Here is a 27,057-nt window from a genome sequence, read left to right as displayed (position 1 = left end):
TTTATATAGAATTACAGAGCTAACTAACAGGGCGATAAAATAGGAAACTAACTTTTCCTAGAAAACTAATTTCTATATCAGTGGGATTCTCCAATTAATATCCCATGATTCTAGGATATCCCACAATTCTAGGAAACTAACTTATGTATGTTTCCTAAACTGATGGACCTAAAATTATGGAGAATCATTAGAGAGTCAATCTTCTACTTTCCAACATTTGGTTACATGTAATCCCAAAAAGTAGAATGTCATCGCTAAGTCCAGAGTTGAGGTTGAACAACAAGCTATGGGTCATACCACTGGTGAACCCATGTGGCTGACAAGTTTACTTCAAGAGTTGGTATGTCCATTATCACTTCACAAGTTCACATACATCTCCACTGTGATAACCAAGTTACTATGCATATTGCCCCAAATTCATTTTTTCATGAAAGGATGAAACATATTGGCAATGTAGATACCCCATGTATCAAGTCAGAGAACCAGTTTACAGATTTGTTCTAAGGCCTTGAGCAGCTTGAAGGGGACTGCTGGACATGAAAATCTGCTTTTAGTTACTGTTATTTATGCTCTTAGTAATTTAGAGAAAGGTATGTTAGTCAGTTTATCTTTATTGCTTAAGGCATCTTTTTTGTTATTTAAATGGGTCGTTCTTGCAATCTTACAATATTTTAAGAGATGAGTATATAAAGAAGGTGCATTTTACAAGAGTTTTCAAATATTTTACAAAAAAATTATGCAATCATCAAAAAGTGGAGATAGTTTTGAAATTTGATCCCATAAAGCCCCTTCTTTATTTCAGATATTTCCCTATAAAGCTCAAATATTTCAGAGACTTTGTAGATGTAATTTTTGTAATTGACAAATTGGCCAAACATGTAACAAAATTCATATCCATTTTAGATTCTTTAGTGCAGGAAATCCGTCAAAGGAGGTAATAAAAGTAGAAAATTGATTATGAGGATTTCAAACAAGTAAAGTTTCCTTAAGTTGGAAACTATGATTTCTCACCCTATGTAAAACTCGTTGCGAAGGTTCCAACTTCTTAATTGCTTGTTTCACCATGATCCTAGTTGATAGTATTTCCTCCAATAAACGAGGAAGAATACCTTTCCTAACCTGCCATAGTAATGGAAATTAGTCATACAATGAGATGTAAAAGAGAGTTACTCTTTACAAGTTTCAAGATGATTACAAAAAAAGAAAGAAAATATAAGTCAACTTTATCTCAACTTTCATGAGCAACTAAGAAATCCCAAAATGTGTTCGACAATTCTTGGTCCCACCCACCAATCCATCCAAACCATCTCTCTCTCTCTCTCTCTCTCTCTCTCTCTCTCTCTCTCTCTGTGTGTGTGTGTGTGTGTGTGTGTGATCGGATTCTTTCGAGTCAGATAAGGGTGATCTGAATTTGATCCATTTTTAATCGGATCTTATTATTCGATCCAAAAATCCAACAGAGGATATCCAAACCTGAAAAGATAGCATCAGATTGGATCATGATCCAGTCCATTTGCACCCCTATCCCAAAAGACTCAAATGCCAACAGAAAAATCAACATAAATGGATATTTTTGACCTACAAACTTTCTCCCCATACCTACAAATGCTAATGGAGCAACAAACCTCTAATTCAACAATATAAATAGTCAAATATTGCAGGGGGTTTAGTTCAGTTGGCCTCCTGTGCAGAAGGCCTCAACCTTGCAACAATTAAAGGAAAAAATGGTTGACACAAATATAAAAGAAACATTAAAATGCCTACAAATAGGAATGAAACAAAATATTTTAAAACTATCAAAGAAACTAGGGATCACTGTTGGTGCAACGGTAAAACCTGAGGCTAACATGAGAATGCAAGTTCAAATCTGAAAGCAGATATATTGTGCAAAGAATGCCAAATATTAGGTCTGTAGCCAGTCCAAACTCCCAACTCCCCAAATAATTCATGACCAAATGTTGAGTGATGGCCCTTACAACAAATTAATCCGTGTGAAGCAAGATATGATAGTATGCGTAATTAATTTGACAACTTCCCTAACAAGTCAATTACTGTTTCTACACCATTTTGCAAAATACTTTTTATATCAATAACTGTAAACCTTCATTAATATCTATACTACTATTAAAAGTGCAAATGGGAGTGTGGAACTTTTGCTTGACTAAAATACCCCAATTTTTGAATTTGGTTGCTCAAGGTATTAACTCCCACTAACATTCTGAATCCTATTCTTGACTAGAACACCCTTATTTTTGAATTTGGTTCCTCCCTAATTGTGAGTGCACAAAAATGTAATTTGAACTACTACATTTCTCCTCGTTCAATTTCCTCTCATTGAGTCTTATATTTAGGGTATTCACTCTAATTCTTTCATTGTATATTAATTAACCATATTAAAGAAAAATAAGTAAGACAAAGAATAATTGTTTTTATTGATTATAGAAATAAAATACAAACTTAAAACCAACACAATGAAGTTGTTTTCCTATATGGTGGCAAGTCAACAATTCAACCTTTTTGGGTCAAATGCGTAAGCCCTTGATGTCATAATTAAATAATAGAGGTTTTAACGGTTAGCTCCAGGGCATAATTCAAAATACCCAATAGCCTTAAAAGATTTCACGTGGCACCCAATTAAAAAATTCGTATTTATTTTGAACTCCACTTGCTCGCCCACGTCAGCAAAGCGAGCAAGAAAATTCCCATTCTGCCCCTGATTTCTATTGACCACCATCGAGACAAATCTGTTTCTTCCTCTCAAAGCCCAAAGTTTGACTAGATTGGAAGATTGCTCCCACACCCAATATTCAGTCTCCTGTTGTCCGTTTTGCTTGCAAGAGGTGTAAATTGGGTTGTGCCACCCGTGGCCCGACACGACGGCACGCAGGCCATGCCAGGCTTGGCACGATGGTCTGGGCCATGCTGGGCCTGGGGTTCCAGGTCCATAGGTCGTCACGGCACGACTATGTCTGTCGTGCCGCCAGCGGGCCGCACTCGATGAACTAGACATTGGGGGGGTCCCTGATGACTAGATTCAGCTTTTTTTTTTCCGGGGGGGGTTATAGAAATACCCCCAATAGCTATAAACAACTATATAGGGGGTATTTATGTATTTTGGTTTGGGGGGGGGAGAAAGAATGACACAAATGCCCCCCCAACAGCTATATAACAACTAGTTTGGGGGGCATTTTGGGTAAAGTGATAAATAACTTTACAATAACCAAAGTACCCATCCCAACAACTAAAAAATGGCTAGTTTTTAGGGTATTTTGGGCAATTGAATTATTTTCATTTCCTATAAATAGCCTTATGGCACGTGATCTACTAACCCCTCCGGTGTCTACAATTCCATCGGAGTCATGTTTTAGTGCAGGTACTAGGGTGTTGGACGACAAGAGAAGTTGTATGAATGACAAAATCTAGAGATGTGCATCTGCTTTAAAGATTGGTTGGATGCTGAAGATGGATTACAAGACAAAAGAGGGCATGACACTACACCTGATGTTTCACCTAAAACAGATGAAGTCAGTATTTTTTGTATACTCAATAGTTGTATAGCATTTTTTCAAATTATTGTAAATTTTATTTAATTTTATTTAGTCTATTTTGTTAGAGTTAATTAGAAAAGGGTATTTTTGTCTTTTCTCTTTATGTATTATGTTGGCTGTATGTCTCCTCACATGTAGGGGCATTTCAATCTTTTGTATCTTATAATTTCAAATGCAAAGTATATGGTCGACTGGGTTAGATGAAGAGTCTAACCAGTTCAACACTGTCTCTCCTTCCTCTTCGTCTTCTTCTTCTTCCTCTTTCTCTCCTTCTTCCTCTTCGTCTTCTTCTTCTTTCTTCTTTCTCTCTCTTCTCTTCTCTGTTCGGCTGAACACTTTCATGGTATCAGAGTGCCAGTATTAGAAGCCGACTGCAACCTTTTGTCTTCTCCTTTTTCTTTATTTTCGTTTTTTTTTTTTTCTGGGCATGAGAAATCTGGGTTAGAGAAAAGAAACCCAGGTCTCTGTGGCAACATCTACTAGTTCGTGATGGTAGGGTTTCTATTTCTGCGGCAATACCTAAGGTTTCACAACAGTAAAGTTTCTGCAGCAACTTTTTTTTTATGGTGTGAGAAATCTGGGTTAGAGGACTGTGAAGTAACCCAGATTTCTGGTTCTGGTGACAGTAGGCAACTACAGCAGTTCAAGTGAACAAGAAATCCAAGGTTTTGTCTGTGTGGACTGCTGTCACTATACGTGACAGCTATGATGGTCGAGTGGGTGTAGTGGTTGTGGTCTGCCCTCAAATGAGCAGTTTCAAGAGGGATTCTGGGTGTTTTTAAATCTGCCGGTGCACAGATTAGTGGTGTTCACAGTGGCTGAATGCATGCTAGGGCAAGCTAGTGGTGACTTTTAAATGTGTTGGTGTGGAAGTAGAAGGATAGTAGTGCAGTAGCTAAAATTTGTTTTTGTGACCAGCTTCGTAGAGTGATTGGGAGCAAGAGGATGCTCAAATCATGACATGGTTATGAAACAGTATGGAGCCAAAAATCAGTGTTAACTTCATGTTTTTAGATACAGCAAGGGATATTTGGGAACATGCGAAGAAACTCTATTCGGGACAAGACAACACTACAAGGGTTTATCAGCTTTATCAAGAACACTTCAGTTTGCAACAGGGAAATCAGACTCTTGAAGAATATTATGCCAACATGAAAAATCTTCGGAATGAACTTAACGTCTATCATCCCTTGACCTCAAACGTTAAAATTCAGTGACAACAAAGGGAACAAAGTGACGTTACGCGGTTCTTGGTGAGACTGAAAGCAGAGTATGAACTGGTCAGGGCAGATATATTGGAAGGATTGCTCTCCCGACTCTCAAAGAAGTGTTTGCCCGACTCCGTAGGATATCTCTTAAGAGAGTAACAAAACTTCTGAAAGATCAGCACTGGTTAGTACTCGAGGTGGTTCTTATGGGCAGAGAGGAGGTGGCTGTATAGTTAAGTGAGGCTGTAGTAATCCTATGGGTGGTCGTACCAGTGGAGGAGGTCGTGATTCAAGGGGAGGTCGTGGAAGAGGAAGGGGGGAGCACAACAAGGAAGTGCACACACTGTGGGAGAGGACACAGTTAATTTTTGTTATGATTTACATGGCCCACCATTCACATGGGCTAATCATGCAGTTATTGGTGGTAGTGAAGTCAGTGATACTCAACAAGTTGATCCAGTATCTTCTACAGCCACAACTACTTTTGGGAGGGAAATGATGAGTATTCCCAGAGAGGAGTATGAAAGATTTCTTCAGGCCACTGCACATCAGAACACTACCACCCTTGCTCATTCAGGTATAGCTTGCCTAGCATCCAAACCCTTACCCTGGATAATTGACTCTAGAGCCTCTGATCACATGATCAGGACTCCAGGTGTGTTTTCCTCCCTTTCTCCAACCTCTACATCAAAGAATGTTACCCTTGCTAATGGATCTACTTCCCCCATCTATAGTGTTGGTAATGTTAGTTACCACTGCATCTTTGTCTTCTGTCTTATATGTCCCCAAGTTTCCTTTTAATCTTATGTTTGTTAGCAAACTAACCAAATTTCTCAATTGTTCTATCACATTTTACCTTTCATCTTGTGTTTTTCAGGATCTAACGAAGGGGAAGAAGATTGGAGGAGGGCATGAAGCTGGCGGATAGTATTATCTTGATGGTGGAGGCTCTACAGTTGCACTTCAAACCTCCTTGACTCCTCTTCAGTGAGTAGTCTATCATCTTTGCAGTATGAGTCATGTCAGTAGGGGAAACACCACCGGGTTTCCTTCAGTCCTAGAGTTGATAGTCGTATGTTGAGTCCTTTTGAGTTAGTTCATTCGGATGTTTGGGGTCCAATTAGAATTGAATCGTACAATGGTTATAGATATTTTGTAATTTTTGTTGATGACTGTTCCAAAATGACATGGCTTTATTTAATGAAAAAAATAAGTGAATTATTTTCCATTTTCCAAAAATTTCATGCTAAAGTGCGTATAGAATTTGGTGTTTCACTTAAAATTCTTCGTTCTGACAATGGTAGAGAGTATTTTCTTTCTTCCTTTCAGCAATACCTGGAACAAAATGGTATAATTCATCAGACCTCTTATGCCCACACTCAGCAAAATGGGGTAGCTGAGAGGAAGAATAGACATCTACTTGAAACAGTTCGGTCTCTTCTTCATCATATGAATGTTCTTAAACAATTCTGGAGTGATGCAGTCCTTACTGCTTGTTTTCTCATTAATCGCATGCCCACGTTCTCTATCTTGTTTCCTACTTTGTCTCCATTTCCCTTGACACCTAGAATCTTTGGGTGTGTGTGCTTTATTCTGAATCTTGGTCCTGGTTTAGACAAGTTGGATGCTCGCTCCATTAAATGTATCTTCCTTGGCTACTCTAGGACCCAGAAAGGGTATAAATTCTACAATCCTATTACCCGAAAATCCTTTGTTTGTCTTGATGATACATTTTTTAAATCAGTGCCTTACTTCTCTGGTCCTAGTACATATCCTTTGCCTACAGAGGTTCCTCTTCCTCTTCCAGTTGACGATTCCATTCCGGTGGTTCCTCTTGTACTACTCGAATGAGATGCAAAAGGTTGCATATGTGGAGCCAATCCACTCCATGTCTACCTTTGATTTGCCCTCCGCAACTACCTCATCATCCATGAGTGTTGGCATGAATGGTTCAACAACTACCAAAGACCAAACGACCACTAGGTCATCCATGGACGAAACATAAAGAGTCACAGCCAATCTAGAGAAGGGAGGTTAATTGTAGTCGTTGCTGTAACAATGAACACTACAAAAGAACCTACAAGGCCCCCATCAAGCAATTCCCCCGTTATCAACTCCATTCTCTAAAACACTAACACATTAATCATTTTCATGTCCATGGTGCACACCTAGTGAATATTGTTTGTACTTGGTTTTGCACGAGTTTATTACATGATGTTTTTGTACTATTTTGAGCTAAATTGCTGCTTAAATGCCAGACATTTCTCTGTGATCTTATTCAAAAGGGTAAAATGGTCAATGGTCAGATGTGTAATTGTGATGCTTCTTTCTTTTCTTTCTTGATAATTTATAACTAGCTGTGTAGATTTCTTTCTTAGGTCAGAACAAAGTGATAGAAGCTGAGTAAACTTGGATTTCTCCCTTGCCAGAAAGAGCAAAACAGAGGTTCTACAGAACTTTCATTTCTCTTTGTCACGCATTTTACGATCAATGAACCCGCTCCGCCTCGCTTTGATACATCAAAGGGACATGTCCCTACGACATGGCGGTTGTACCATGGCCGATCACCGACCACCCGACCCCGCAAACCACACGTGACAAAATACCAAAATTCCACCAAAGTGACACATTGATGGTGCAAAGGCAAGGGATGGGTGCCATACCCCAAAGGGCACAACAATATTGCCCTCCTAGACATCCCCACCTTGGGCACCCATCCATTCCTCATATGGCCTTGACCAATGGAGCAGAACGAAGGTTCGAATCTTCGTTCCTCTATATCGCGCATTTTACAATGATTGGACCCGCTCCGCCTTGCACTAGGACATCAAGGAGACATGACCCTATGATGTGGCAGTGGTCTCGGGGCCGATCCCCACCAACCCAACCATGCGCGCCACACATGACAAAATAGTGCGGAGGCACACAAAGGGTACCATATCCCAATGGGCTTAACAAGATTCACTTCCTAATGACCGTCCATTCCTCACACGACCTTGCCCAACAAAGCAAAACGAAGGTTCTGCAGAACCTTTGTTTCTCTCCACCATCCATTTTACGATCAATGGACCTGCTACGCCTCGCATTGGGACATCAATGGGACATGTCCCTACTACGTGGCGGTCGTCTTACGGCTGTTCACCAACCACCCAACCCTGTCCCCCACATGTGACTGAATACCGAAATATCACTGGAGGGTTCCGTTGAAGGTGCAAAGACACGGGATAGGTGCCATACTGCCATAAGTGTGACACATTGGCCTCTTGGACATCCCAACCCCTGACGCCCGTCCATTCCTCACTCGGCCTTGCCCACCGGAGAAGAACAGAGTTCATACCCTCACGGGCGCAACAACATTGACCTCTTGGACATTCCAAACCATGGCGCCCATCCATTTCTCACACGCTTTCCCTGACAGAGCATTAAACCTCTTGAATTTGCCATTGAAATGATTCTACTTAAAACATTTAAAAAACTAAGTAATGGCAAGTTCTCAAATAACCCCAAATTCATCTATACCATCTATCACCAAACCCACAACGCCTCAAGACCTTAATGAAAAAGGTCCAATCAACCAAGTCATAGGCTTTCTCCAAGTCCAATTTAGAAATCAAACCTTTTTACCTAGACCTCTGCATTTCCTCAACGCATTCATTGACAATCAAAATTTGATCCATAATTTGTCTATTTTGCACAAAAGCCCGTTGATTAGCAAATGTAATGACTGGGAGGACTTTCCTAATCCTTAGAGAAAGTACCTTAGCAATGATTTTGTAAAGACTATTCACCAAGCTCATTGGTCTCAAATCATGTTTTATTATCTCCCAACAATCTTGGAAAATGCCATAGTGAAGCCATCTGGCCTTGGAGCTTTGGACCTCTCCATTGAGAATACAACTGCTTTGATCTCCTCTTCTTCAAAGGGTTTTTGCATCCATACTTTTCAGATCCTCTAAAGGAATGGGCCACTTCAACCCTTCAACCTAAATCCTTTCATCAATGGGCTTTCTAAAAATAGATTTAAAATGGTCCACAAAAGCCCTTGAAATTTCACTTGGTTGAGTAAAAACCTCACCATCTATTCCTCAATTTTTGCCTCCAACCAGTTTCTTCTTTCAATAAGATATCCTCCAATTTCTTCTTCAATAGCCATATTAAATCTGTCTCTTTCTTCAATTAAACTTCTTGTTTGCTCTCTTCTAGCCTACCAAATGCAAATCATTCCATTCTTTGATTTTTATTTTCAGCCCTTGTAAATTCCTATGAAATCTTATTCCTTTCCATTGTGCTCTAGGCCTTTCCTCTTCCCACCATTCCTTTATGTTTTGAATAAAACCCATATGGTGTAACCACTTGTTTTCAAACCTAAAGGGAGTTGGATCCCAACCTCTCAGATCTTCCTTGTATAATGCTATCAGCCAATGGTCTAAAGTTACTCTGGGTAGTGCATTCGATACTAGTCCACCCCAATGCTCCTCCCAATCTATCAAAAACAATAACCTATCTAGTCTAATGAAAATGGGATTAAGTTGGATATTTGACCAAGTAAAATTATGATAGGCAAGTGGCAAATCCTCGAGTTCAAAGGAATTCATAAATTGACAAAACTTCCTCATGCTGGTTGTGATCCTTTGCCTTGGAATCATAGTTACAGAAGTCATTCACAAAGAGAATTGCTGGAATAGAAATGCTATATATTTACTCCCATCAGTAACATTAGCATGATTACAATACTTTATATCCTGTACGCATATGTAACATGCAGATGAACAAATATTACTCAAGCTTACAGAATGGTTACCTTTGAAGGCACATACATAACACCATTTGGGGTAAGAAGTATTTGATGCTTTAGATCCATTAGAAGCTGGGGATCTGGTGAATATGAGCTGACACCAAGTGTATTTAACCTTGAAGGAATGACTTTCCCAAGGCACGTGCAGAAACAGAGGTTATATGCAATAATCATCGATGGGTAAAGTGACTGGAAATCCAAAACAACGACTGGATCTGAATAAAACCCAGATTCTGGCTCCATTACAAGAGGTAGGCATTCCATTGCAGGTTGTGAGGCTACCTGGTTAAAAGATGAGATTGGCTAAGTACTTGGTAATTCTTAAGATCTATAAGCATATACATTTATAATAAACAAGAAAAAGATCAGATTCAGTAAATATATTGAAATAATACAAATAGGAACTTTCTATCTAAACATAGTAAAACACAATTAGCTCCAATGCAAAAATTCAAGAAAAAACAGATACGTAAGTCCGGCTTCCAAACTATGTTAGCTAATATTTTATTTTTCTTCTTACTTCATGGAGCTATAGAATGGGGGCAGTCCATCCCTACACCCATAACCCCCCAACCCTGGTGACAGCAGGATTTGATCCCAAGTCTCGGCTGCAACCAGCCAGAGACCTTACCACCTAGCTTCAGTTCAAATGATAGCAATTACTGCCTAAAATACATTCAGTCAACATGTTAGCAAGAGATCTATCAAAGATCCTTCACAAATTAAAAGTATTAGGTAAAGTAGAAATAAATAGATTACAGCCTTACACTGTCATCAAGTTATATGTATAGTATGTTCAAGTTAAAGGTTTGAACTTTAAGCCACTCCCATGTTATTCATTCTTGCCCAGAATGAGAAAGAATTGAAAAAATGAGGCCTGTAGCAGCGAACCAAACATCGCCTTAGTCATCTATAGCCAGATTCATAGTTTCATGATGGTTTCCACCTCCTCCAAATTAAGTAAGTTGAAATTTGATGGATACAGCTTTGGCTATTGGGGTCCATTAGGTGTTGGGGGTTCTTTAGAGATTATCATTGTTGTATTTTGGCAATTTTCTCAGGGCCATTTGGCCAAGGACACTCCACAAGGACAGAGTTTCTTGTGGTGTCTTAAGGATTTAGATTGATTAGTTCCATCAACATTAGTTCATTGCTGGTGGAGGGAGACTCATGAGTAGTAGTTGGCTGGTTAAGGGACAACAGAAAAGGCCCTTGGAAAAACAAGAAATAACGGAATTGATAGGCAAGATAAAAATAGATTTTTCATGGATTAACAGATCAAGTAATTCATTGGGAGATTTATTAGAATATTAGATAAACAGGGAACCAATAGGGATTAGCTCTTTTGGGGACTTTTAGACTTAATCTCTAATCTGGGAAGAGTGGACTAGGTGGCAATGACTGCCTATTTTGGGGTGCTAGGAACAGTTGTACAATACATATTCTTTATTTTTTCTAATAAAACCAATAGGTATCCATAAAAAATCAATATAATATGGCAAGAGAAAGCAACCATACAGCAACAGGAATTTTTTTTTGTTTGTTTTTTGAGAAAAAAGGACAAAGTCAGAAGAAAACCTGTTGGCGGCTAGGAGAGGTGACAAGGTAGTTCTGTGTATGAGCCAATCTCAGAAGCATAGATTCAACTCGGTACTGTGAACCCCGAGAAAGAACTGAAAAGAAGTCAATGCCAAAAACACGAGCAAGCTCCGATGTCCGATTTACCTGCAAAGCAGACACCAAAAGAATGGCAAAATTATCTTAAATAGACAACCAAACTAAAAATTATTTGATAAATTTACATATTAAACATATCTGACAGATAGGTTTTTTAGGTTTTTTCTTTAATCAACTGGAAACTAATTATCTTAAATAGACAGAGCACCTTACATCGAAAGCACCAATCCCAAATTGTTAGGATAAGGGTTCTTTGGTCAAATAAGTCAAAATATCATATAAAGAACAGAAAGAAATGCATGAAGAGAGAGCAAAGAAAAGAAAGATTAAGAATCTGTAAGGCAAACATTAAGAAAGACAAAAAAAATCAACCAATTACTTATTACCCCTCCTAAAAGGAGATATGATTCACACCAGTTACTTGTTTTGAATGGTTTTTGTAAAATGAAACACCAATCAATGGCAGGCACAGATTTGTAAAATGAAACACCCATCAATGGCAGGCACAGACCAGGATAAAGGCCTAAAGAAAGACTGGAATGAATGCAGACGGTAATCATGGGAAAGGATCAAAATACATGTAAAACAACAGATGATACACACACATGAGAATAGAATGGCAAAGCAGGATGAGGATTCATGTAATAATGAGATTATCATAACAAAGATATTATCAGCTCAGAGTATCTATTTTTACAGATATAAAAGCAAACACTAGGAAAGGAAGTTATACTAAAAAAGTAGTGAGGTCTTATCAATTTCAGGACCAACTTCTTTTTTCTTGTGATGGAAGGAAACAACAACAAAGATGAGCAAACAGCTTGGCTGATGCACTTGCCAAGCAAGGGGTGAACAAGGCACAATTATTTTGGGGTAATTTAAATGTAGAAAGCAAGTACCAGAGGCTAGGGTTAGGAAAAAGGAGCCAGTTACCGATCAAAGGAAAAGGTGATAACTTCATATATAGGTGACATCTTGTGGAGCATTTCAGTTTTTAGTGTGAATTTTGTATAGGACTCTTCCAGCCATGTCAAATTGCAAGTAAAGTACAACCTAGCAATCCATAATGTTTAAGAAATATCATAATAGTGTGTTTTCTTGATGGTTATTACGCTTTCCAACAACAAGCTACACTAAAGCAGATATCCCAAATCTACCCATGGAGTGGACACCAAATCTCAGTGACTTAACAGTAAAATTCAAATTCTTCGATACAAGAGTCCAGACTCTTGTCTAGACTCACCCTCGCAAATGTGAAGTAACAAATGCTTTGACATGTTAACAAAGTTAGCTATGTTATCCCATGCTTTGACATGTTAAAGTGAAAATTCCACTAAAGAAGTGCCTCATTACAATACCATATCAAGTTTATTCATTATCTCAAGGTCTAGATTTGCTCTCTCAATGATACATTCAATGCAACGGAACCTTGCCCCAGTAGGACCACTTGAAAACCACTGAGACAATATTCTGTTTGGAATTGATGGAACTTTCCTCTTCAGAACTGCTTCAGCTACAGCTTCAATTGTGTAAATGTTAAGCTTAACTTCTCCGCGCATCAGTCGCCAAATATTGAGGACAATTCTTCCACCAACATGGACACCACTTGCATGAGTACGGCCCCATTCATCTTCAACTATTGCATCTTCAAGAAAAATGGAATCAGTAGCTAAGGCATCAGGAGGCGTACTACCTGGTATTTCTCCTTCTGTATGTACTGAATCTTTGACTACACTTTTTGTTTCAGATGTAGGTGTGCGAGATATGGAATTTAGTAGAGTTACACCAAGATGTGCAGCTCTTTCAGCTAAAAAACCCAAGGAACCACCCTGAATTTCCCAGCCCATCAAGATATCAGGATCCAGTGAGCAAATAATTTGCACAAAATGGTCAAACATAGGCTTCTCCTCAGAGACAACCACCACCTTGCACCCAGATATTCCATCAAGATTTCTGTAAGAGAATAACCAAAAGATAGAAATACATAAAACAATTACTTCCCCCACAATTAACCAATAATTAAAGCATATAAAAAGAAAATACTGACTATATCATAGTAAATCCTGTGATTGTCCTAATACCAATTGACTGCAGAATGTTTAACCAAGATCTTAAACAATATTAAAGAGTCATTGCAAATGTTCTTCTTTCTTCTCCTTTCTTTAGTTTTTATGGACTAGTTATCATCATTGCCGCAGTCTTATGTCCATTGCAGCATGAAGATAAAAGTTTCAGAATGACTTAAGATATCTTCCCTCTTTGCTCCTAATTTCAGTTCCAATGTTTTTTCCGTTTATAGTTCCAATCTTCATGTGTTAGCAGTTGGATCACAGCCAAGCTTGAATATGGGGCATCAGTCTGCATTTGGGTTTGGGTATGGGTCTGGATATGAGGCCCAGCCCATCCAGGGCAGGTCTGTTGGGACCCAACTCCACTAGTAACTGAAATGTTTCTCCCAGATAGGGGTACAACTTGGGCAGGCCCCGGACTGACCCAGCCTGCAATTTTCCATGTGCTGGGCTTGAATTTTTGGTCCTTGGGCTGGGCCTGAGGCCAAAAATTCAGGCTTTTTAATTTTTCAGGCTGGACTCAAGCCTAGCCCTTAGGTAGTCCAAACCCGGACCAAGATTGACCCGACCTTATCCCAACCCAAGCCCAGCTCAATTATATACATGTATATATGCATATATAGACACATTTACATGCATACATGCATATATTAATTTTTTAAATAAGCCATACATATATGCATACATGCATACATGCATACATGTATATCAATTTTTAGTGTGGGCTGATTGACCAACCCAAAGCCCAGCCCAGGCCCAAGCCCAACCCGAGTGCATCAAATTTTAGTGTGGGCTGGGGTTGGGTTGGATAGTCCAGGCTTGACCTTGGGTTTGGGCTTTAGGCCCAATTCCCAGAGTTGGGCCTGGGTTGAAATAAAACCTGGCCAGCCTGCCCGATTTGCACCCCTACTCCCAGCATTCAGCTCCTGCATCATAGATACATATCAAACATTTAAGGATGAGTGAAAAAGCATATGGAAACATAAGATAACAGTAGGTGTCAAAGTTACTAGACCTCTAGACAGAATTTCTGATCATCCATTCAAGAACAAAGCTGGTTTTGGAATAGGTATGTGAACTAGAAAGGGAGGTGGAATCCATGATCCAGTGGATAATCAAATCACTAGGCCCTCTAGTCATGCTATTTTCCATATAAGCAACTGAAAAAGCTGCTAGAAGTTGGCTACTTTCTGTATTCCATGCATAACATTTTTTCAGAGCCAAACAGCAGAACACAGAAAGTAGCAGATTCCAGAATCCATTTCCAATTTACTTTTCTGTTCCTGACCCAATCCAAACATTAATAACATGTAAAAATAAGTGTGCAGCATGAATAAAGTCATCGGACCTTAAACATGATTTCCCATCATCACAACGCATAAGTAAAAAAATATCAAGATTGTGACTGCTATCCTCCTGTGCTACCAGAGCTATACAATTGATGGCATCAAAGCGAGGATCTGGGCGGAGATCTCCTCTTGATTCTGCTTGAACCTGTTAAGAAAAATCTGCATTTTGGTAAAATGAGAACATAAACATTTTTTATAGATTTTTGGAGCAAGTTTTAAAGGCAGTCGTGCAAAAACTTATTTACATTGTGAGTTTTAAATGAGAAGAATTCCAATAAGAATCATATCTTCATGGCAAGCTGCGCATGCATGACATCTACAATCTATATACCAGCTTAAGAGGAAGTTTGAATGATGTACCTAGTACTTATTATTCTTCATAAAGTTACATTGTGCTGTACTAGGTATATTTTTGCCTTACGTTATCCTTACAAGTAATAGAAGTAGAGATTAGAGAGTAAGGCACATTAAATTATTTCACATGTTTCTTTTTTCAGCATTACTAATCTGATAATCACTAGTAAAACCTAACACAATTATATGACCTAAATCTTTAGGGGATTAATTTGGGAATGCTAGAGTCAGCTATAGAGGGGTAGTATAGGCAATTTACATTAAGTTATATGTTGGATGTAATTACAAGTAGGTCTTAAGTTAGCTGATGTGTCTCTCACTTAAGTGAAGGCACAAGAGTAATTCTGATTTGTTTAGAAAGGTATAAATAAAGCCTGGCCGACTAGAGAGTTGACTTCTTCTCTAGTTCAACTAGAACAGTTTTCTCTTCTTCTCCTCTTTTCTTCTCTTCTCCCTGTTTCTACAGGTTCTTCTTCTTATTATTATTTGGAAATATAAGAACACTATACCTGACTTCTATCATGGTATCAGAACCACGATAACCAGTTCAGATCAACCTTTTTTTTCTCCCTCTATTCAGCGCATATTTTCCTAGGGTTTTGCAGATTTCTCATTGGTACATAGGAGTTTCACAGAGGGACTAAAAAGTACTGATCACATTCTTGTTCTGGAGGTTTTCATGCCTTCAATGGATAGAGTTGTTGCTGTTTTGTGTGGTTGGTAGAAAACCCTCTACTCGGCAGTTCGAAGAGGGCTGGTTTTAGGTGTGAATTTGAGTGACCGTGCAAGTTTGGTTGGTGGGGGTTCAGATAGGTAGGTTCCATGGGTGTAGCAGTGAGAAACAGATTGTGATGTGTTGCAGAATTTAATTCCCTGTTCGTGAGGTGTATTGTGATGGTTTATGGTGCTGAAAGTGGAAGACAGCAGTGGTGTTGTTGCTGAAAATGGTGAACAACAGTGAGTGTTGTTGCTGAAACCTATGATAGTAAGTACCCTAGTAATAATCAGACGTTGGTGTGTAGTGTGGTGACTAATTAGTGGAGTGGAGTGACAGAATAGTGGTAGAATTTCTTTCCCTTTCCTTGTGCAGTCATGGGAGACAGCAGTGAATGCAAGTCTAGTGTAATGGTCCCTTCTGATTATCTGAATGTGCAGATGACACCTATCAAACTGAATGGTGAGAATTATGTGTCTTGGGCTAAATCTGTTGAAGTTTTTCTGAAAGTTAAGAAGAAAGTGAAGCATGTGAGGGAAGATAAACCCCCAACTGATTCTCAAGCATAGTTGTCAAGGCGTCGCCTAGGCGACTAGGCGCCTTGCCCAAACGCCTTGACTTTTAGCAACTAGGCGCCCTTCTAGGTGACTAGGCACCCACCTAGGCGAATAAGCGCCTGCCTAGGCAACAATTATACTTTGTTTATATGCTATATATATATATCAATTATACTTTTTTTTAATGTTTTACTATTGAAATTTAAAAGATCAAAAGGTTTTGAGAAGAGAAAAAGAAAGAAAGAAAGAAAGAAAGAGGAAAGAAATAATAGAATAATAAAGTTATTTTTTCTATTCTCTCTCTCTCTCTAATTAAATAAAACAGAAACTCCATCCTTGTTTTTTTTCTATTTTACTTTCCATCTTGAATATTTATCATATAAAGTTGATAACCATCTTTAGCTGCTAGCTAATTAATATGAATTTGCTCTATTAAATACTTATTATAGTAGTATTATTTTTGAAAATAATGAAATTAATATATGTAAAAGATTTTTATCTTTTAGATGTGATGATTTGCCACATTTTTAGAGGAAATTTAATGTTCTTAATAAAGAGAATTGCTATTTTTTGAATTAACATACATGCTGAATGGTATATAAAACTACGAAACTAGCCAAAAATCAGATTTTTATATTATAAAATTTTTATCGCCTAGGCGACTAGGCGCCCCAGTGTCGCCCAGAATCGCCTAGACGCCTTGAAAACTATGTTCTCAAGGATATGATGAGTGGGAGCAAGAGGATGCACAAATTATGACATGGCTATGGAATAGTATGGAACCCAAAATCAGTGTGAACTTCATGTTTTTAGATACAACCAAGGAGGTCTGGAATCATGCAAAGAAGCTTTATTCTGGACAAGGCAACACTACTAGGGTTTACCAATTGTACCAAGAGTATCTCAATCTGCAACAGGGGAATCAGAGTCTTGAGGACTATTATGCTAGTATGAGAAATCTGTGAAATGAGTTGAATGTGTATCATCCTCTTACACCTGATGTCAAAATTCAACAACAACCGAGAGAGCAGTTGGATGTGACCAGATTTTTAGTAGGGTTGAAGTCTGAATATGAACCGGTTAGAGCACAAATACTAGGTGGGTCTGCTCTTCCCTCTCTAGAGGAAGTGTTTTCTCGTCTCCGGAGGATCTCAATTGGACCCACGAAGAACTCCACTATATCAGATAGGTCTGGATTTGCAGTAACGAGAGGGGGAGGCCGTGGAGTTAGAGGAGCTTAAGAAGGTCAGCCTGGTCGTGGTGGTGGTGGCATGTATAGTCATGGTGGTGGTGGTGTTGGAGGTCGAGACTCAGGGGGAGCCCATGGTAGAGGACGTAGTAATGGTCAGAGGAGGTGAACACATTGTGGAATGGAGGGACATACAATCAATTTCTGTTATGATCTACATGGCCCACCTTCGACCTAGGCAAATCATGCAGCGGTAACTGGTGGTGGTTCGAGATAGGAGTCTCAGCAAACTGATCAGATACCTTCTACATCTACAGATGCCTCCGGAAATGAGATGATGAGTGTTCCATGTGATGAGTATGAGTGGTTCATTCAGGGTACGTCTCAGTAGAACACGACTACCTTTACACACTCAAGTATGGCTTGTCTGGCATACAAACCTTCCCATTGGATTATCGATTCTGGAGCTTCCAATTATATGACTGGGACTCTAGGTGTGTTTTCCTTCCTTTCTCCGTTCTCCACATCACAATCCGTTACTCTTGCCAATGGTTTTACATCTTCCATATGTGATGTTGGTAATGTTGACATAGACTCATTATCCCTATCCTCAATTGTATATGTTCCCAAGTTTCCCTTTAACCTTATATTTGTTAGTAAATTGACCAAGTCCCTTGATTGCTCTATCACTTCTTACCCTTGTGTGTTTCAGGATCTCAAGACGGGGATGAAGATCGGTGGAGGGCGTGAAGCTGGTGGACTGTATTATCTTGATGGCGGTGGTTCGACAACAACCCTTCAGACACCTCTTTCTCCTCTTCAATGGCACTGCAAACTTGGTCATCAATCTCTTAAAGCTCTTAAGTTACTTGTTCCGTCGTTGAGTCGTCTTTCTACTTTGAATTGTGAGTCGTGCCAATTTGGGAAACATCATCATATTCCCTTTAGTCCTAGAGTTGATAGTCGTATATCGAGTCCTTTTTCTTTAGTCCATTCGGACATCTGGGGTCCAAATAGAGTAGTGTCTTATAATGGTTACAAGTACTTTGTAGTTTTTATTGATGATTATTCAAGGATGACATGGCTTTACCTTATGAAAGAAATGAGTGAATTGTTTTCTATCTTCCAAAAATTTTATGCTGAGATTCACAATCAATTTGGTGTACACATTAAAATTCTTCGTTTTGATAATGGCCGTGAGTATTTTTACACACCATTTCAAGAATATTTGGAACAACATGGCATTATCCATCAAACATCGTGTTCCTACACCCCTCAACAAAATGGGGTGGCTGAGAGAAAGAATCGCCATCTTTTGGAAACTGCTCAGTCCCTCTTACATCATTAGAATGTTCCCAAACACTTTTGGAGTGATGTTGTACTTACATCTTGCTTCCTTATTAACCGCATGCCCATGTCTATCCTTGAAGGTCATTCTCCATTCTCGGTTTCATTTCCTACTTTGTCTCCTTTTCCTCTTACTCCTAAGGTTTTTGGGTGTGTGTTTTGTTCATAATCTTGGGCCTGGAATGGATAAGTAAGATGCCCGATCCACTAAGTGTATCCACCTTGGCTATTCTAGGACTCAAAAAGGGTATAAGTGTTATAACCCCAGTTCCCAGCGTTTTTTTGTATGTCCCAATGTTACGTTCTTTGAGTTTGTTCCTTTTTTCTCTGGGTCGAATGTTTCTTCTCTTCCATCGCCTCCCCTTCCAGTTCCTGTTGAGGACCCCATTCCTCTTGTTCCAATTGTAACCAAGTCTTCGCCTCCAGTGCAACTTCCTACTGAACGACCACCCATCTGGTAAGTGTTTACGCATTGTCAAATACTGGCTCCTCCCCCAACTTCGTCACAGTTGACAAATCCGACAATTGTTCCCATCCTAGTCCCACCCCCTGGTTCTGACCTTGATCTTCCTATTGCTTTGCGGAAAGGTAAACATAGTTGCACTCTTCACCCCATTTCCAATTATGTTTTTGTATCTCACCTTTCGGCTTCCCATCGCCAGCTTGTTTCTGTGTTATCCTCCATCTCTGTTCCCAAGGATGTCTAGGAAGCTCCTACTTCTCCAGGGTGGTGCCAAGCAATGGAGGAAGAACTCCCGCCCCTAACTTGTACTCATACGTGGGACCTCACCACTCTTTCGCTTGGTAAGCATGTTGTAGGTTGTAAGTGGGTGTACACTGTTAAGTATTTACCTGATAGGAGTGTTGAGCGGTTGAAAGCTCAGTTGGTTGCCAAAGTTTATTCACAGTTGTATGGTATCGATTACATAGACACCTCCCCTATTGCCAAAATTGGCTCCATTCGTGTTCTGATCTCCCTTGCTACTATGTACGATTGGCCCTTGTTTCATTTTGACATCAAGAATGCATTTTTACATGGTGATCTCCTTGAGGAAATGTACAAGGAGAAACCACCAGGGTTTGTTGCTCAGGGGAAGGTGATAAGGTATGTAGACTTAAGAAGGCTATTTATGGGCTTAAACAATCTTCCCGTGCATGGCTTGGCAGATTCAGCGAAGTGGTCAAGAAATTTGGCATGAAACAGTGTCAGGTTGACCATTTCGTATTCAGCTATGAGTCCAGTGCTGGGAAGATTTTATTAGTGGTATATGTAGATGATATTGTTATCACTGGCATTGATAGACCAGGGATAGAAGTGGCGAGGTCCAAGAGTGGTATTAATCTATGCCAGAGGAAATATGTTCTTGGTCTGCTAGAGGAGACAGGGTTGTTAGGTGCCAAACCAGCTGAAACACCCACGGAACCAAATGTCAAGTTGAGTAGTGATGCAGGTGAGGAGTTTGAAGACCCTGGAAGGTAAAGAAGGTTGGTAGGTAAGTTGAATTACCGAACCATCACTCGGCCTGATATTTCATTTGCAGTTAGTGTAGTGAGTCGATTTATGCAAAATCCTCGAATTCCACATTGGGAGGCGGTTCTATGGATTGTACGATACTTGAAGGGAGCTTCAGGTCGTGGTTTGTTATATAAGAGTGGAGGAAGTCTTGAGATAGAGGATACACGGATGCTGATTGGGTCGGTTCCATATCTGACAAAAGGTCCACTACAGGGTATTGCACTTTTCTTGGTGGCAATCTAGTGACATGGAAGAGTAAGAAGCAGACAATGGTAGCAAGAAGCAATGCAGAGGCTGAATATAGAGCCTTGGCACACACATGTGAACTAGTGTGGTTAAAGCATCTCCTAGAGGAAATGGGGTACTCGGTTGACACTCCTATGAAGCTATATTGTGATAATCAAGTTGTAGTTCATATCTCCTCTAATTCAGTGTTTCATGAAAGAACAAAGCATATAGAAGTTGATTGCCACTTTGTACATGAGAAGGTGCTTAATGGAGTGATAAGTACAACATATGTGAACACGGGAAATCAATGGGCAGATTTGTTTACCAAAGGGTTGAGTCAGGGAAGAGTGGACTATATATGTAACAAGCTGGGACTATATGACATTTACTCACCAGCTGAGAGGGAGTGTTAGAGTCAGCTGTAGAGGGGTAGTATAAGCAATTTACATTAAGTTATATGTTGGATGTAATTACAAGTAGGTCTTAAGTTGGCTGATGTGTCTCTCACTTAAGTGAGGGCACAAGAGTAATTCTGATTTGTTTAGAAAGGTATAAATAAAACCTGGCCGACTAGAGAGTTAACTTCTTCTCTAGCTCAACTAGAACAGTTTTCTCTTCCTCTCTTCTTCTCTTCTCCCTACTGTTTCTACAGGTTCTTCTTCTTATTATTTGGAAATATAAGAACACTATACCTGAATTCTATCAAGGAACATCCCCGAATACAAGACATAGAAACCACCTTTCGTTATGAAAAAAGTCAAAACATGGGGATACTTGTCTTTTAATACACCATTTTTAGTCATCAATCTAGGTAAGGTCTAAAGGATTTATTTTCCATAATAAGATCATTTTGTAGTTTGCAAAATTTATCAGGAAAGAAATTGTATAAATTAAGAGAGCTCTGAGCTGACAATAAATCCAGGTTTGAGCTAGCTATCTAGTGATTTCATTAACTATTTTTCATCATGCTACCCCAAGTCACCCATCTAATCAAAGTCAAATAAATCACCTCTTTCTCCTTGAGTTTCTTTGAGTTTCAAACCACTTCCTTAAATAGAATTCTTCTTCCTCTAATCACACAGCCTAGGAATCACCATAATACATTCAAAATCTCCTATATAAATTTCCCCCAGCAAATACCATTCTAAAAATTCCTTGTGAACCCTTTTGCTTGATTCTAATTGGATATTAGGTTCTTGAATTCCCAGAGTCTCAACCTTAGGAATTTCTGCATTTAATAGAAATTTTGCCCAACAAATCTAGGCTAAATTAAACATCTCTATTGAACCTCCACCTTCCCTAAGCTCATCTCTACTCTCGCATCCCTAAATCTCAAACCTGAACCATTCCTTTATTCCCATGTGCTTAATAAAATTGCAGGCATCCCTATCATGCATCAGAAGATTATGTGGAAACATGTATAACCCCAAAAGGAGATGCCTAACTTGGTCTCTGTTGGATTAATCCATTGTCACAAGGAGGTAAAAACCTCTAAGTTGATTTAATGTTCAAAAGAGAGGGATCTATTGCTTGACCCCATGCTAGAATTTCCATTACCCTTTAATAGAGATGGTGATTTTGATTATATGGAAGGTAGAGGAGAGCTAGGTTCAAGGGTAGAAGAAGGATGTGGGTTTGTTGGTCTTGGGGCCAAGGAGAGAAGATAGAAGAGAAGAAGAGAAAATAGGAGAGACATAGGGTCTAACAATAACATACACTAAAATCTCTCCCTCTAATGAGGAGGCTCTTTATATAACATCAAAATTATCCAAAATTAAAAGAAAACACTTAATGACCTAATGGATCTGATATTACTTTAAAGTACCCAACATAGTTTTCAAGGCGCCAAGGCGAGGCTAGGCGACAGGGGGTCGCCTAGTCACCTACGCGATGGATTTTTTGCAAGTACAAACATGTATCCTAGGTTAGTTCCCTAGGTTCCATAATCATATTTCTTTGATAAGTATCCATAATTTTCATAAGAAAAGTATAAACTTCATGTTAAAGTATAGAAAATCAACATATTCCAACATATTCATGAGAAGAAAAAGAAGAAAGAAAAGAAATTTCAAAAAATATAGGGGCTGAACCCCTATTTCTGTTATAGGAAAAGAAGAAAAGAAAAGGTGGAAGAAGAAGAAGAAATTAGTATATAAAAACACAAAATTAGTAAAGGAAAAGAAGATAATGTGTTGATTGGACAACATTTTATGTTCTTTCTTACTTATTGGTTCAGGTTTTGAAGTCTTTGAGGATTCAATACAGCATTATAGGAAAAGAAGAAAAGAAAAGGTGGAAGAAGAAGAAGAAATTAGTATATAAAAACACAAAATTAGTAAAGAAAAAGAAGAATATGTGTTGATTGGACAACATTTTATGTTCTTTCTTACTTATTGGTTCAGGTTTTGAAGTCTTTGAGGGTTCAATACAGCATTATAGGAAAAGAAGAAAAGAAAAGGTGGAAGAAGAAAAAGAAATTAGTATATAAAAACACAAAATTAGTAAAGAAAAAGAAGAAAATGTGTTGATTGGACAACATTTTATGTTCTTTCTTACTTACTGGTTCAGGTTTTGAAGTCTTGGAGGGTTCAATACAGCATTTAGCAATGTTTGTGTTGATTAAACCCTAACAAATAAGAAAACAACAAAAAGGAATTAGTATATAAACATGCAAAATGAGTATTTTAGTTTTAAAATGTCTATTTTATAATTATAACCTCAAAAAATTAGGCGAGGCAAGACTCCAAGGGCGCCTTGTTGCCTAGCGCCGCCTTGACAACTATGGTACCCAATTATGTATTTTCTTCCGATAATAACTCCATTCCTTACATGAACTGAATACTCCAACACTCTCATTCAACCTAGAACCAGCTAGCTTGCCTGAAAAGAAATAATGTGATCTTAGGAGCAATACTCCAGAGCTTCTCTTGAACAATGCAACTTGAAGATTCCAATATAACAACTACTAGCTATTGAACCATACCAATCATCTTGAATACTCTCACGGCAGCACTTTCAGCTTTTATTTATGACAAGTCTTTAAGTGAACAGATCATATTCATGGTGGCTCATAGCTCTTACATAAGACATTACCAATCATCAAGCCCGCCACTTGGCAGATTTTCCAGTGACAATGAGATACAGCCAACTTAGCAAAGACCAAACCAAAAATATAACAACACAAAAAAACAATCTGCCAGAAACATTAACATATCAAAAACCCCAATGACACAAAAGAACTAAAAATAAATCGCCTTTAAACATGGAAGATTTACTATGAATCAAAACATGTAGCTTCTCAAAAATTTCATCAAACATATGTGGAACACAAGTACTGGTGTAAGAAACATTTGAACAACTCACCAACACACATCACAAAAGATTTTCAACCAAAACAAATATGATATGTGTAGGTGTGGTGGTCAGGCTACATTCGGGAGTCTCCTTGAAGGACGAAGGAAGACCGGGTGCAGGTTTAGGGTTCGGAGATTAGGGTAAATGGAAGTCATAAGGGAGCAGGGCAGGAAGATCGGATGATTCAAACGATCCCCTCGTCATGGGATGGACTCTCATTTATAAGAACGGATCCCGAGGTCCCGAAAGGAAGGCATTGAAAGAATTTAATTCCCATTAGGAAAGGGAATATTAGATTCGTTGTCGGTTTGGTCATTAAGGGACACTGCTAGGGTTTCACCACGTGTCTTATGAGATCTCTCAAGGATTGACTTTCCTTTCGTCCGAGGATTCTCATAATCCCCGTGTTCTACTTCCTTTCGTGACCTACTTAACCAACATGGCATTGGTGACGTCATCCCAACAGGCATGTTTTACTAAACCTACATGGCGCATTATCACGCACATGATACTGAAGTTGCACGTGTGACTAATATTTAACTTTGTTTCACAATAACCCGCGGTTCTGTAATGGTTTCGAGCTCATCGCAGAACCGTGTGTATCCGAAGTTCATCGCAGAACCGCGCACATTCAAAGTTTATCACAGAACCACATACGTCTAGACTTCATCGCAGGTTCACATTAGCCAATGTTTACTCTGACTTGTGTCAAGTGCAAGTTTGTCGCAGACATGCGATGAGTCGTATGTTCATCACAGTTGTTCGATGAGTTATAAGCTCATCGCAGGTAACCGATGAGTTATGGACTCATCGCAAGCGTCCATGTGGTGCCAGTTTAGTGTCTTCTGTACTTGGTGGTTTGAGCGAGCACTATGTACCTACAATATGATCAAACAATCACTCTCTTCATCTGAAACATTCAAACTCTTCATGGTACCATGTGGAACAAAATTGTCCTTGTAATCAGCCTCAAAGTAATCCATAACAAACTCTGATGATCATATAACCAAAAATAGAACCAAACTCAACCCCAAGGATCAATTACTAGAAGATAACTGCAACCCTACGCATAGAGTATAAGTGATCACTTCTACAAGGAAGGACTTCTAGAAACTGGAGAAATAAAGGGTGCTCACTCCAGGCCCAGAAACTCTTCAAAACTGAAGTTACACACTGTATTATAATCCATGAAGATAAGAAATATCTATGCACTACAATACATTCCCCTCAATAATGTTGATCAAAAAATTCCTCTGCTTCTTGATTTTTTGAAAAGCTTCAAAGCTCCTTTCTTGAGACCAAGTAACCTTCAATCAGTTCTCCACAAATCATATAAACCCATAAAACTATAATGATTTGATTAGCTTCTTTAATACTCCACCAATTATCAGCCAACAGACTAGGAACTCACACCAAAGCACTGCAAGAGAGAGCGAAGGGTTGGGTGTTTGATCCCTATTTCACCAAAACTTATTTTATTGCTTATTACCTCTTTAGAAATTTGTAGTTAACTAAACAATCCATGAGCACTACGTAGAAAAAATCTCCAATGACAACAATCAAGCTATAATCTTTCGTGGATTTTCATTCAAAGTCTCTAGGACACCTTCTACTGCATTAAAAATTTCTAGAGGATTCTCCAAAAATCCTCTAAAAATAAGTCAATTCAAGAATAATACAACCCATAACACATAATTACTACTTTTAGGAAAATAAAACTACTATCTATAGTAAACTTTAGATTTATTATTTATAGTAACAAATAAATCTAATAACATGAACCACAAGAGGATAAATTGAGATTAAGAACAAGCAGATCAAACAAATAGAGTTGTTAATAAAAATCCAAAAAACACCAAACAAGAACTGAATGCAGGCTGACCAAGAACAACGAATATTGCACTATAGCAAAAAGAGAGAGAGAGAAAGAGAGAGACATACAGAGACAGAGAGAGAGAAAGAGAGAGAAAACACAAAATGATTCTAGTATATAAAGTTAATTAACAATTTTGATCATTATCAACATCATCATCATCAAAATCGCCTTCTTGTTGCTTACTACCATCTTGTCGTGAATAATGAATATGGAAAAAAGGGAGAAGATAGAAGAGAAGAGAAAATAGGACATACATTGGATCTAACAATAACACACAGTAAAGTTTCTCTCTCTCTCTCTAATGGACACTTTATATAATATTAAAATTAACCGAAATTACAAGAAAACCACCAATAGATCTGATATGACTTTAAAGTCCTTGAATATATATTCTTCATAAGATGACTCCACTTCTCAATCCTCATACAAACTAAATACTCCAAAAACAATAATAATAATAACAACAACAGCAACAACAATAGGAATGGAAATCAATGTACAAGTGGGATTGGAGACAAGAAATATCTGTTGAATGGGCCGGTTTGTTTTGTTGAGTGGCCCGGTTTGTCTTTAGTTTGTTTTTATTGAATTAGGAAGTTGTTGGGCCTTCGGCCCATTAGTTTTTTATTTTTTAAAGTTGTGACTATTCAGTTTTAGTAGCTGCCCTACTAAGGGCATCCTTGTAATATATCATCTTTAAGTTAAATATAAATATAATGAGGGGCTGGCGGCTAGGGTTAATTTTCTCATAACTCTAGTTGACCTCCTACTCTTTTCTTCTTCTCCTTCCTTCTCTACTACTGAAATCTTCACCTTCCCCCTCTTTCTCTCACAAGAAGCTTGACAGAATCAGCAAATAGTGATTTCTACTTGGTATCAGAGCAGGTTGAAGGTTGTTGAAGTTGTTCTCTCATGCAGCCCTAGATCGGCCGACTACATGGTGATCTAAGAGGCTGATCGAAGCTCTCAGGTAAGCCCAGTTTTTGGATTTTCTTGATGGATCAGTCTGCCCTATAGCTGGTCTAGGGTTTCTCATCAGAATCAGGAAAAACTGGAGAAAGGGGAAGAATCCTGTTTTTGTTGGACTCTTCATTTTTGACCTAGGAAGTGGTGCCCTAGTTTTTTAGGGTTCCTTGGAGTTTTTTGTAAGGGGCGATTCAAGTCCCACGTGGTTTGGAGGCTTCTAGAGAGGGCGGTTGTCTTTTCTCTCTCTTCTCCCATCCCAAAGAAAAGGAATCTTTTGTGGGAAGAAAGCCCAGGACACCGAGAAAGTGT

At 38.7% G+C, this 27,057-nt stretch overlaps 1 protein-coding gene across 4 annotated transcripts in view; it reads right to left on the bottom strand.

Annotated features, from left to right (window-relative positions):
- REV3 (recovery protein 3) overlaps positions 1–27,057 on the bottom strand; it is a 139,523-nt gene that overhangs the window by 24,452 nt on the left and 88,014 nt on the right. For all 4 annotated transcript variants that reach the window (XM_010245254.3, XM_088900856.1, XM_088900855.1 and 1 more), the window contains 5 exons: positions 14,646–14,791; positions 12,587–13,181; positions 11,130–11,276; positions 9,558–9,833; positions 1,012–1,119 (listed from right to left, as the gene is read on the bottom strand). In XM_010245254.3, coding sequence (XP_010243556.1) covers positions 1,012–1,119; positions 9,558–9,833; positions 11,130–11,276; positions 12,587–13,181; positions 14,646–14,791 — 1,272 coding nt within the window. The remainder of the gene's footprint in view (positions 1–1,011; positions 1,120–9,557; positions 9,834–11,129; positions 11,277–12,586; positions 13,182–14,645; positions 14,792–27,057) is intronic.

Source organism: Nelumbo nucifera, chromosome 3, assembly GCF_055504915.1.
Source record: "Nelumbo nucifera cultivar China Antique chromosome 3, China Antique-T2T, whole genome shotgun sequence".
NCBI lineage: Eukaryota > Viridiplantae > Streptophyta > Magnoliopsida > Proteales > Nelumbonaceae > Nelumbo > Nelumbo nucifera.
This window is presented reverse-complemented; position numbering and strand designations above follow the sequence as displayed.